We start from the raw sequence: 13,269 nt of genomic DNA on the forward strand, positions 1-13,269 counted from the left end.
TATGAAGTCTTAATTCCCATCCATCATCTTTACTAGATAGAGAAAAGGAGGTAAAACAAATGCACTAAAAATGTAAAGAAAAATGTGAATGATTTAAATTTTACAAGTAATGCAATGTTACCCATAGGCTAGCGACCCCCCCCCTTAATCCTGGTACCACTTCAAGTTACTTTTTGTAAAAAAAAATTCTTCAGTCTTTTATTTCAAAATTATCCTCAGTTGTAATCTTCTTTAGGTAAACATGCCCCCCCTAGCTACTTTGGGATATTTTATTCACATTGGCTTTGCAGATTTGATTATATGTCTGTATTCCTTTAGATGCTCTGAAAACTGATCTAAATTGAAGAAAAGGCTGATAGATCCTATTTTTTAAAATATAAGCTTTATTTGGTCTTAAAAAGGGACATAATTCTTTGAATTAAAATAACGATGTAACCCTTGCTACAGGTAGTCCTTTGATTTAAGACAGATCGCTTAGTGACTGTTTGAAGTTACGATCTACATGAAAAATAGAACATGACCCAAAATCTGAAATTCTGATGTTTGGCTCCCCCTCCTCAAAGTCATGTGACCGCACTTTGGGAGCTTGGCAACACAGCCGCATTTATGACTGCTTGCAATATCCTGTGCTCACTTGACAGCATTTCATGAGTTTTGTGGAAAACTTCCAGGGACGCGGTGGCTCAGTGGGTTAGGACGCTGAGCTTGTCGATCAGAAGGTCGGCAGTTTGGCGGGTCGAATCCCGAGTGCCGCGTAGCAGAGTGAGCGCCTGTTACTCGTCCCAGCTTCTGCCAACCTAGCAGTTCGAAAGCACGTAAAAATGCAAGTAGAAAAATAGGGACCACTCCGGTGGGAAGGTAACGGCGTTCCGTGCGCCTTTGGCGTCTAGTCATGCCGGCCACATGACCACGGAGACGTCCTCGGACAAGCGCTGGCTCTTCGGCTATGAAACGGAGATGAGCACCGGCCCCTAGAGTTGGAAACGACTAGCATGCATGTGCGGGGGAACCTTTACCTTTACCTTTATAGCGCTTACTTCCAGTTTTTGGCAAAACCGAGTCCATACCAAACAATGGGCTTGCACTTATGACTGCCATGCTTGCGTAACAACGGCAAAAATGGTCATGTAACCAGCCCATTTATCTAGCATTATAGCAACAGCACTTAGCAATAGCACAAGACTTATGTACTGATTCATAGTGCTTTACAGCCCACTCTAAGCAGTTTACAGAGTCAGCCTCTTGCCCCCAACAATCAGGCTCCTCATTTTACCGACCTCGGAAGGACGGAAGGCTGAGTTAACCTTCAGTCAGCCAGGATTGAACTCCAGGCTGTGGGCAATTAGTCTGCAATACTGCAGGTAGATAGATGATAGATAGATAGATAGATAGATAGATAGACAGACAGACAGATAGACAGACAGAGACGTAGATAAAAGGTAAAGGTTCCCCCGCACATGCGTGCTAGTCGTTTCCGACTCTAGGGGCCGGTGCTCATCTCCGTCTCAAAGCCGAGGACGTCTCCGTGGTCATGTGGCCGGCATGACTAGACGCCAAAGGCGCACGGAACGCTGTTACCTTCCCACCGGAGTGGTCCCTATTTTTCTACTTGCATTTTTACGTGCTTTCGAACTGCTAGGTTGGCAGAAGCTGGGACGAGTAACAGGCGCTCACTCTGCTACACGGCACTCAGGATTCGACCCGCCAAACTGCCGACCTTCTGATCGACAAGCTCAGCGTCCTAACCCACTGAGCCACCGCGTCCCACTGAGACATATATAGCACTTATCAATAGCATTTAGACTTATATACCGCTTCACAGTGCTTTATAGCCCTCTCTGAGCAGTTTTACAGAGTCAGCCTCCTGCCCCCAATAATCTGGGTCCTCATTTTACCAACCTCAGAAGGACGGAAGGCCGAGTCAACCTTCAGTCAGCCTAGGATCGAACTCCAGGCTATGGGCAATTAGTCTGCAATACTGCAGATAGATAGATAGTTAGATAGATAGATGGAGATAGATAGATAAGATAGGTAGAGGTAGATAGATAGACAGACACAGACAGATAGCACTTAGCACTTAGACTTATCTACCGCTTCACACTGCTTTACAACCCTCTCTAAGCGGTTTACAAAGTCGGCCTCTTTCCCCCAACAATCTGGGTCCTCATTTTACCGACCTCGGAAGGACGGAAAGCTGAGTCCACCTTGAGCCTTGTCAGAACCAAACATAAATCGTAATTATGATTTATGACCATAATGGGCAGGCTTCATTACAGTCATAACTCGAGAACTACCATGGATATATTTGAGGACTTTCTGCTCTAGAGATTTACCTTTTGGCTTTGGGAAATTGCAGTTCATAGAAGTGTGAGGAGAGCAGAGGTGAGAATGCAGATGGAAGCCTTATATTCTAGAGGCTGTATCTGGAGTGGGGAGATTTCGGTTCAAGTCTTGCTACAGTGATCGAGGTCACTGGATGATTTGGGGCAAGTGTTTCTCCCTCAGCCCAATCAATCACAGAGTTTGTTGCGAGTATAAAATTGAAAGGAACACTGGTAAACTACCTTAAGACCACAAAGAAAAGGTAAGCAATTACAGGCAGTCCTCGAATTACAACCATTCATTTGTTTTCCACACGACTGTTGCAGCATCCCCCATGGCCACATAATCAAAATTCAAACGCTTGGCAACTGTCTCACATTTATGACAATTTCAGTGCCCTGGGGTCACCTTTTGAGACCTCCTGATAAGTACAATCAATGGGGAAGCCAGATTCACTTAACAACCATGTTACTAACTTAACAACTGCTTAGCAACGGAAATTTGGGGTTCAGTTGTGGTCATAAGTCGAGGACTACCTGTAATGATATTAAAGGGTTACAGGGGAAAAAAAAATCTAAAGTCCTGCCTTGGGCAGTTGGTTGTTTGCTTCTTTCTTCAGTCTCTTGTTGCCATTTTTTTCTTCCATTCTTGAGACATTTAGCAAACAGCTGCGAAAAACCAGAAACTAACATGAGGTAATTTGATAAGTCTTAACATTGCTTGAGCTATTTGTTCCTACAGAAAGCTTTCTACGGCTACTCAGCAGCGTTTAATTCATAATTAAATATATTGTCTAGGTATATGGCTGCCAAGTTATTTCAAATGTGAGCCTTCACGTGAACTGTAATGTATTTTTAGCATGGCCAAGAAGCGCTTTATTGCTCTACAAAGGGATCCCTCTATCAGCCGGATCAATTTAGAAACAGTTTGCTCCAGGAATCTATCAATTAGGTTGCTGCTAGCAAACAGAGGCTCCCAACCTTTTGGGCACCAGGGACCGGTTCCGCAGAGAGAGGTTTTTCCGCGGACCGGAGGGTGTGTGTTTTTTGTGCTGCCTGCATCTCGTGGATGGGGCTTTGCTTGTTCGTGCTGATCGGTTGCTGGTATGCCATGGCCCGGTACCGGTTCATGGACCGAGATTGGGGACCCCTGTGCTAGACTATAACCATTGACTGTGCTGGAAAAAGCATGTGAAGTGCCAAGACTGTACTAAAACAGGAAGGAAAAAAAAATATCCAATCACCTCCTGGCACGTGAACATGATATAATTTGGAAAAAGGACTATACAGGTTGCCTTTGACAGTTCATTCAGTGATCAGTTGAAGTTACATCGGCGTTGAAAAAAAATGACCATTTCCCAAACATATGGCCTTTGCGGCATCCCCATGGTCAGGTGATAAAAGTTCAGAACTTGGCAACTGACTCATATTTATGACGGTTACAGTGTCCCGGGGTCACATTTTGCGACCTTCTGACAAGCAAAGTCAATGGGGAGTTCAGATTCACTTAGCAGCGGTGTTACTAACTTAACAACGGTGGCAAGAAAGGTCGTAAAATGGGGTAAAAAAAATCACAAGAACTGCCTCGCCTAGCAGCAGAAATTTTGGACTCAATTTTGGTTGTAAGTTGAGGACTACCTATATTTTAATTGCACAGAGTACCCTATACTGCCTTGAACCCCTGAAGGCAGGATATATATATATATAACAGACATATTTGATATATATGAAGTTAAACCAGGAAGAAAGTCTGAAACATAGACCACCTACCTCAAGGGTCTTCAAACTTGGCCCTTCTATGACTTGTGGACTTCAACTTCCAGAATTCCTCAGCCAGGCATTCTGGGAGTTGAAGTCCACAAGTCATAAAAGGGCCAAGTTTGAAGACCCCTGACCTACCTGAATTACGATGGAGGGGTCAGATGGTTGGATATTTCATGTTTACATTTACTGATGTATTCACATGTTGTGAGGCTTTAACTGCTCTCCCAGCAAAGGACAATCACCAGTCCTGATCATTAAACACTAACTGCCACTGTTAGTATTCATCAATTACATCGGGGTCTCCCAACGTGCAGATTTCAACTGGTTGGGGAATTCTGGGACTTGAAGTCCACAAGTCTTAAAATTGCCATGTTTGGAGGCCTCTGAATTAGACATCCATTTCTTAGCAGAGGCCCAATATTTGGCAGTACTTCAAGGACATTAAAATGGCGGCGTAAAAGATTAAAGGCCTGCGTCATTTTTCCACAGTATCTAATTAAATGCCCAGGAAATCCTGTAAGTAGCCCTTAAGAATTCACTTTTAATGTTGACGCCCTGTAACTGAAGAGTTTGATGTAGCAGTTAAGGGAGGGGTGTCAAACTGCCGGCCCGCGGGCCAGATGCATCACGCAAAACCGTGCCCAACCCATTGCTGGCAATGGGAAAAAAGTCACGATACGTCGCAACACATCACGTGACGTCGCAATTTTGACAACCGTGACTTAAGGCATCAGGCTAAAAACTGGGTGACCGAGTTCTAGTCCTGCCTTAGACATAAAGCCAGCTGGGTGATCTTGCTCCAGTCCCTTTCTCTCCGCCCTAGGAAGGAGGCAATGGCAAACTATTTTTAAAAAACTTTTCCAAAAAAACCCTGCAGGAACTAGTCCAAGCATCCACCAGGAGTCAAAAACTGTGTTGAAGGCACAAAAGAACTCCCCGCTCACCCAAAGTAGCAAACACAGCCACCATTATGAGAAACTCTTCACTTGGTCTTCACCTGCCCTTCACCCAACATTTAAATCTATGAAACCATCTAGGATGGGGAAGGCTCACACTGTTGTGATTCAGGGTCAGCCTGTGGGTTCGGCAGTTGGGTCGGATGATTCAGAGGAGGAGGAGGAGGAGGGGTTTGGAGAGCCTGCAGAGGACAGTTCTGAGGCTGCGCAGAGCCCTCAGCCAGGCCCCTCCCATCTGGTTACTACGCAGACCCAGCTGTGTGAGCCTGACAGGGTGGATGAAGATGACCCACAGCTGGCCCTGTTCAAGGATGCCCGATGCAGGAGGCAGTCAATCAGGAGTAAACAGAGGAAGGCAATGGGGCACCTCGGAAGGAGGCAGAGAGAAGCCACGCCTTGAACTGTTTATCCCAGTGGAGCCCAGTGGTCCCTTGAAAGATTTATGTTTCCCGTGACACCAGTTGTGACTCTGGTTGGTGCCATTGGATTTGTGGACCTAAAAGAATTAGATAACTTGGAAGACCCCAATGACTGCAGAATTGGCCATGATAAACTTTTTCGAAGGACAGAGCAGCGGAGGATTTGGCCACCTAGTAGTTCAGACTTTGATGATGTACTATATTATTTTATCCCTGCCTTGGACTGTTCTCTATTGCCATTCACATATCGGCCCCAAAGGATTCAGAGTTCCCTGGGTACTGGCCACAGTGAGAGGGTGGCCTGAACTTACATCTGCTGCCCCTAGAGGTGAGAGCTCTAGGGGACATGCTGTACCCAGGATGGATATTTCGGACTATTCCCCCCTGGTATAGGCTTTCCAACTGTCGTGAGAGGGCGGTGGTTGGCCTATCTTGGGGGACACCCAGCTGAGTGGCAGTGGCTGGGTGGAGGCTCGGGACATCTACTTGCTCTCTGTTTGGTTCCTCCTTAAATCAATTGATTATGGACTGCCTATATCTGGACTGCTTTATGCCTTGTTTGAGGTACTCCTCTACAGACTTGCTCGCCCTCAGGGGTGCTCCCCCCTCCTGGAGGCGGCCCGCCTTTCCGGCCGAGTATAATCTCGAGGAAGGTCCCATTTATTGGGATCCTGAGAGATGGCCGGGCACGGTTACGGACCTCCGACGTAGACCCAACAGGAGGTCTTTGATTTGTTTTTTGTCAAAATTTTTTTGGGGGTTAGGGAGGAGGGAGGGTTCTTTTCTTGGTTGTTTGGACGAGGGGGGCAGTCCATCTACCGTTGTTCAGGCTAGTGCTGAGGCTGATCGCGATGGGGAGGAGCGGGGGTTGGCTGCTTCTGGGGCTCCAGGGCCAGTCGTGGGATTGCCTATTCCCACGACGATAGGGAATGGCAGCAGGTGTAGGAACAGAGGGCCGTATCGGTCTCAGGGAAGGCCTCTCCGCTGCTTACAAGCGGTGAGGCACTCCGACCCTCTGGTTCCGCCCCGAGGTCCCGGGAGTGAGGATGTGCAGCCTCCTGAGCTCCGGCTGGTGTATTTGAATGCCAGGTCGGTCGTTAATAAGGCTCCTCTCGTTCGAGACTTGGTCGAGGGTGAGCAGGCTGACCTGGCTTGCATCTCGGAGACCTGGTTGGGCCCAGAGGGCGGTGTTCCTCTGGTTGATCTTTGCCCACCAGGTTTCCGGGTGCTGCACCGGCCTCGGGCTCAGGGTAGGGGTGGGGGAGTGGCTGTTGTTGTGAGGGAGACCTTGTGTCCGCGGGAGGCCACCGTTCCCCAGACAGTCGGGTGTGAGTCTCTCTTTTTGAGATGCGGCCCTGGTGCGCAGTTGGGCTTGCTGCTGGTGTACCTTTCGCCTAGTCACGCAGCAGCAGCCCTGCCTGAGCTGCTTGATGTCCTCTCGGGGCTGGTGGTTGAGTTCCCGAAACTTATAGTTTTGGGGGACTTCAACCTACCATCGCTGGGAGGATCATCTGAGTTAGCTCGGGAGTTCATGGCTTCCATGGCGGCCATGGACCTGACGCAAGTAATTACGGGACCGACTCATGAAGGAGGCCACACCCTTGACCTTGTTTTCTTGTCTGGACGGTGGTTAGATGATCTTGGTGGGGGCTCTCCAATTATTATGCCCCTGTCATGGACCGATCATCATCTCCTGCGGCTGGTCTTCCGTTTTGCCACCCCCCGCCGTGGGTGTTTGGAACCACTCAAATGGTACCGCCCCAGACGCTTAATGGATCCCCAAAGGTTCCAGGCGGCGCTGGGGTCCCCACCTGCCTCCCTCACTCACAGCTCGGCCGAGACCCTAGTGGAGGCCTGGGAAAGGACGGCCACTGAGGCCCTTGACCGAGTTGTACCCTTGCGGCCCCTGACCCGGTGCAGATCCCGTCGGGCTCCATGGTTTTCTGCGGAGCTCCGGGAGATGAAGCGTCGGAGACGGGGCCTAGAGAGCGGTTGGAGGTCCACCCGATCTGAACCCGACCGATTGCGACTAAGAGCCTATATTAGGTCTTATCTCGCTGCAATTAGGGAGGCGAGGTCTAACCACTTCGCCACCCTTATTGCGTCCGCAGATAATCGCCCGGCCGCCCTGTTTAGGGTGACTCGCTCCCTCCTAAATCAGGAGGTGAGGGAGGATCCCTTGCAGGGACGTGCCGAGGAGTTTAACCAACATCTGTCGGACAAAATCGCTCGGATTCGGACCGGTTTGGACTCTGACTGGGCAGAGTCTGACGATCAGGACACGGGTGGTCTTGTCGATACCATCTGGGAGGAGTTTGATTCTGTAACTCCGGAGGAAGTGGACAGGATCATGGGGAGGCTGAGCGCCACCACATGTTTACTGGACCCGTGCCCTTCCTGGCTGGTTTATGCAGCCCGGGAGAGGACACGCAGCTGGTTCCAGGCAGTTATATCGGCCTCTTTGAGTGAGGGTATCTTCCCCGCCGTCTTGAAGGAGGCGGTGGTGAGGCCTCTCCTCAAGAAGCCTGTCCTGGACCCGGCTGTATTGAACAACTTTCGTCCTGTCTCCAACCTCCGCTTTCTTGCGAAGGTTGTTGAGAGTGTGGTGGCGCATCAGCTCCCTTTGGTCCTGGATGAAGCGGATTATCTAGACCCGTACCAATCGGGTTTCAGGCCCGGGTACAGCACGGAGACGGCATTGGTCGCGCTGGTGAATGATCTCTGGAGGGCTCGGGACAGGGGGCATTCCTCTGTCCTAGTCCTATTAGACCTCTCGGCGGCTTTCGATACCATCGACCATGGTATCTTGCTGCGGCGTCTCAGGGGATTGGGAGTGGGAGGCACAGTTTTACAGTGGTTCTCCTCCTATCTCTTGGGACGTTCGCAGTCGGTGTTGGCAGGGGGGCAGAGGTCGACCGCGAGGTCTCTCATTTGTGGAGTTCCTCAGGGGTCGGTCCTCTCGCCTCTCCTGTTCAACATCTACATGAAGCCGCTGGGTGAGATCATTCGTGGCTTTGGAGTTGGGTATCATCAGTACGCTGATGATACCCAACTTTTCTTTTCGACCCCAAACCACCCCAGTGATGCCCTCAACGTGATGTCCCGTTGCCTGGAGGCGGTTCGGGTCTGGATGGGGAGGAACAGACTCCAACTCAACCCCGACAAGACTGAGTGGCTTTGCATACCTTCGTCCCGGGTTTATTCGGACATTCCACCTCTAGTTATGGGGGGTGAACTATTACCCCCCGTAGATAGGGCTCGCAACTTGGGGGTCCTCCTAGATTCACGGCTCACTTTGGAAGACCATATAGGAGCCGTGACTAGGGGGGCCTTCGCACAGGTTCGCCTGGTGCGTCAGTTGCGGCCCTATCTTAGCCGGGACGATTTATGCACGGTCACTCATGCGCTCGTGTCCTCTCGTCTGGACTACTGCAACGCTCTCTACATGGGGCTGCCCTTGAGGACTACTCGGAAGCTCCAACTGGTACAGAATGCAGCCGCGAGAGTGGTGTTGGGAGCCTCCCGATACTCCCACGTTACGCCTCTGCTCCGTGAGCTGCATTGGTTGCCAGTTGTCTTCCGGGTGAGATTCAAGGTACTGGTAACGGTATTTAAAGCACTCCATGGCATGGGGCCGGAGTACCTCAGGGAACATCTGCTGCCGGCATCAAGCTCCCTGCGCCCTGTGCGTTCCCACAGAGAGGGCCTCCTCAGGGTGCCACCGATCAGAGAATGCCGATTGGTGGCCCCCAGGGGGAGATCCTTCTCTGTGGGCGCTCCGGAGCTGTGGAATCAGCTACCGGTTGAGCTCCGGATGGCGCCCGATCTTCGCTCCTTTCGTCGCGATCTCAAGACATTTCTGTTTGTACAAGCCGGCCTAGCCTGAGGGGGAGTGTTGGGGTTATTTTATTTTTCGTTTTTTAACTTTTCTGGGGGTTTTTAGTGTTGTATTTATATTGTTTTTAACTAGGGCAATTTGTTTAATCTTATTTTAATGTTTGTATTCGCTATTTTATTCTGCCCTGTGAACCGCCCTGAGTCCTCAGGGAGAAGGGCGGTATATAAATGTTATTAAAAAAAAAAAAAAAAAAAAAAAAAAAAAAAAAAAAAAAAGGGGAATGTGTGGGAGGGCTGGTTTGCTGAAGGCAACCGTTTGAATAGCTCCTGTTTCATGGTTCGTGTTTTGGTTTTGCTCTGTTTTGTGTCAATAAATTTGGCAGGCTTAGTTCCAGCCTCTTGCCTTTTTGTAAAGGGGTTGTCCCTGCCTTTTCTGCAGGGCCGGTAGTAGGCTGGTACAGAACATACACGTGCTTAGTTTGTGTTATATAGCAATATATGAAAATAGCATTATGAAGCCGTAAATTGTTACCCTCTGGAGATCTTCACTAAAGAAAGGTTGGGTGGGTCTGGTCAGGAGTTTGTCTACACTACCCAACTCTTGTAAAATCATCAGCTTCCTTGTCGGAGGTGCAATATGCAAGGCCGTTAGCGTATCCTTGTAATTTGTAAGCTGCTTTTGCATGGTAGCTTTGCTGAGCTGCTTCACTGCGTCAACAAGTAACTTCCTTTTCCTTTTACTTCTTTGTTTCTTTAGGAGAGCTAGATGCAAGACACATTCACAAGTGACATGTTACACACCAACCAGGGAGTGCTAAGCAGGTAATAATCACGTCAGCGGTGGGATTCCAATAGGTAAACCACCGGTTCTCTGTGTGGATGCCGCTTCCGGAAGTCTGTTCTGGGCCTGGGCAACAAAAAATTAGCTCCCGGTTCTGCCGAACTGGTGCAAACCGGCTGAATCCCACCACTGAATCACATCCTAATAATCCATAGTTATGTTTGCAGGGCTAATAAAATATCAGTATTGCAAAGAACTTTCCTCTTTGGTTTTTATATACATATACATACATACATATATTTTTTGTTCAGGACAAGGTTAAAATACAAAACTAAAAAAAACACACTAAAACCCCCCACAAACAAACAACCCAAAAGACAAAGAACCCCCCCCCACACACACACACACAAAACAACAACAAAAAACATTACTACATTAGTTCCCATCCCTTGCGGAACAGGTCCTCCCAAAATTTTTTAAACTACTAGCAAATCTATTAGCAAATTATTAACCGGTCTTTTATATGTCTTCTATTAGCGACGAAGTAGCGAACAGGAAGAATAGAGAATTCTCCACGTTAATGCAGCATTGATTATAATACGATAAATATAAATTGATCAGGTGAGAGTCTTGTGGTTATGTTATCCAAGTGGCTTTTAAGGTGGTGGATCCTGAGGAAGTGAACACAATCCCCTGCTACTTATAGATTAAAGCAGCCAGGAAGGGGATGAGGAACTGGATCCAAACTGTGCTCAAGCTAGACCAGGGGTGTCAAACTGCGGGCCGGATGCACCATAGCGAAACCGCACCCACCCCATTGCTGGCAAAGGCAAAAAAGTTGCGACATGACACGTCACGTGACGTTGCGAGTTTGACACACCTTGACCTAGAGAAAAGGTGTTGACTTACCCCTCAGAATCCAACAAAACTGGATAACTACAGGTAGTCCTTGACGTATGACCGCCAGTGAGACTGAAATTTGTTTCTAAGTGAGATAGTTAAGTGAGTTTTGCCCCCATCTTGCCACAGCTGTTAAGTGAATCACTGCAGTTCAGATGGTACCATTGAAATCAGTGTAGAGGAGTATGTACTTACAATGATTCGTTTAGTGACCATTCAAAGTGACAACGGCAGTGAAAAGAGCGATATATGACCGTTTTTGAGACGACTATTGCGGCATCCCCACGGTCATGTGATCAACATTCACCTGCTTGGCAACTGGCTCATATTTATGACGGTTGCATCGGGCGATCCCCTTTTGCAACCTTCTGCCCAGCCAAGTCAATGGGGAAACCAGATTCACTGAACAGCCGCTTAACAACTGCAGCGATTCATGCAACATTCGTGGCAAGAAAGGTCATAAAATAAGGCAAAACTCACTTAACAATTGCCTTGCGTAGCAAGGAAAAGTTTGGGCTAAATTGTGGTCATAAGTTGAGGAGTAACTGTAGATGAATTCCTGTAGGAGGAATTCAACAGCCATTACATAAACACCAACTTAGCTCTTAAAGAGAAGAGCGAGTAGGAAAGAAACTCAAGATTGCTCGGCTTTATTTCTCTTTGGTATAAGGGGTTACGGTTAGGGTTGGTGAAGGAGGGACAATCTCTGTTAGAACAGAACAGAATAGAATAACAGAGTTGGAAGGGACCTTGGAGGCCTTCTAGTCCAACCCCCTGCTCAGGCAGCAACCCCTATACCATTTCAGGTTTTCACGGTTCTGATATGCGTATTTCCAGTAAGTCTCGTGTTCTTCAGCTGGCTTCCTTTAAGAGCTGAAAACTGGAGAATTAGAATTTAGATTTATTATTGTAATTCATTATATTTTATTTTGACCTGTGTTTTGTATGTAAGTTCTGTAAGCTGCATAGAATTTGGTTTTAGGCAGCAGGCAAATGCTGTGAATAAATAAACGAATGAATGAATGTAATGTAAGGACAATCCTTTTTAGAAAATGAGGAAGACTAAGAGGTGACCACTTCTACAGTGAAATGCTTTTCTGGATTTGTCATCACTTCTATATTGCATTTTTCTTCAAGACAGAAAGAAATAATTCTAACCTGAATCAACAATAGGATAAAGAACAAAGCCATCTTCCTCATTGCACAACAATGTTGTTTCATTAAGTTGGTGATTTCGTGTTTCATGTTTCGATGCAGCCTGGTCCAGATCAAAAGTAGGTCCTGCTGATTCAGACAAGCACAGAGTTAGGAGTATGATTCAGGTCACTGAGTCCAATTTCTGTTCAGCAAGAAAATTCAATGGAGCTCACTTTCAGGTTTAGCTTGTTCGGGACGTAATAACCTAAATGTCTTGCAGAGATATTTTCTTGATTTAAGACTAAAAGAATGGAATCAATTATACCTATCATTTTTTTTCTTGTCTCTCTCTATCTTCTTCTTCATCATCATCTATATCTATCACCTACTGATTTTTTTGTTTTGTCAATCATTTTGCCTATCTACCTACCTACCTATCTATCTAATCTATGAATTCATATCTATCTATCTATCTATCTATCTATCTATCTATCTATCTATCTATCTATCTATCTATCACTAGCTATCATCTAGCTATCAACATCAATCTATGAATTAATTTTTATCTATCTATCTATCTATCTATCTATCTATCTATCTATCTATCTATCTATCTATCTATCTATCATCAATGAATTCATTTCTATCTGTCTGTCTGTCTATTATCTTTTTTTGTTCTGTCTGTCAATCATGTTTTCTGTCTGTCTATCTCATTTTCTCTCTCCCATCTCTATCATTTTTTTCCTCTCCTCTGTCTCTCTTTTTCTCTCTCTTCTCTCACAAGAAATGATTCTGGGCCATGCACAATAATTTTCTTATGGCCGTGTGGCTAAGAGCGTGTCCTTTTTCACAGCAGTGGCCATGCTGTGGAGATCCCTGTGGAAATTTGTGTCACTTCACATACAAATGTTGAGTCTTCAAACCTGAGTGATTTAAGTTGGCTTCAGTATTATTAAAATATTGCTGCCTTATGTTTTTCAGACATCCTGTTGCTCTGTGTTTTGATTCTGGATTTCATCTGTTTTATTGCAAATCAATTTTAAAGCCTTAGGATGGAAAAGAGGCTTACAGTAGAAGCAAATCTTTTGCTAATAAATTCGACAATTTTGTACTAGTTTTTTTCACTGAAGAAACTCAAAGGAACTTTTAAGAAA

General features: G+C 46.8%; 1 protein-coding gene across 1 annotated transcript in view; it reads right to left on the minus strand.

Annotated features, from left to right (window-relative positions):
• The window catches only part of RAD21L1 (RAD21 cohesin complex component like 1), a gene marked incomplete at both ends in the record, with an annotated part of 29,926 nt that overhangs the window by 8,539 nt on the left and 8,118 nt on the right, over positions 1–13,269 (minus strand). Inside the window, 2 exons of the mRNA XM_081322437.1 lie at positions 9,830–10,059; positions 12,137–12,259. Of these exons, the coding sequence (XP_081178563.1) occupies positions 9,830–10,059; positions 12,137–12,259 (353 nt within the window). The remainder of the gene's footprint in view (positions 1–9,829; positions 10,060–12,136; positions 12,260–13,269) is intronic.

The sequence above is a fragment of the Vipera berus genome, assembly GCF_964194415.1.
Source record: "Vipera berus genome assembly, chromosome: 3".
Taxonomy (NCBI): domain Eukaryota; kingdom Metazoa; phylum Chordata; class Lepidosauria; order Squamata; family Viperidae; genus Vipera; species Vipera berus.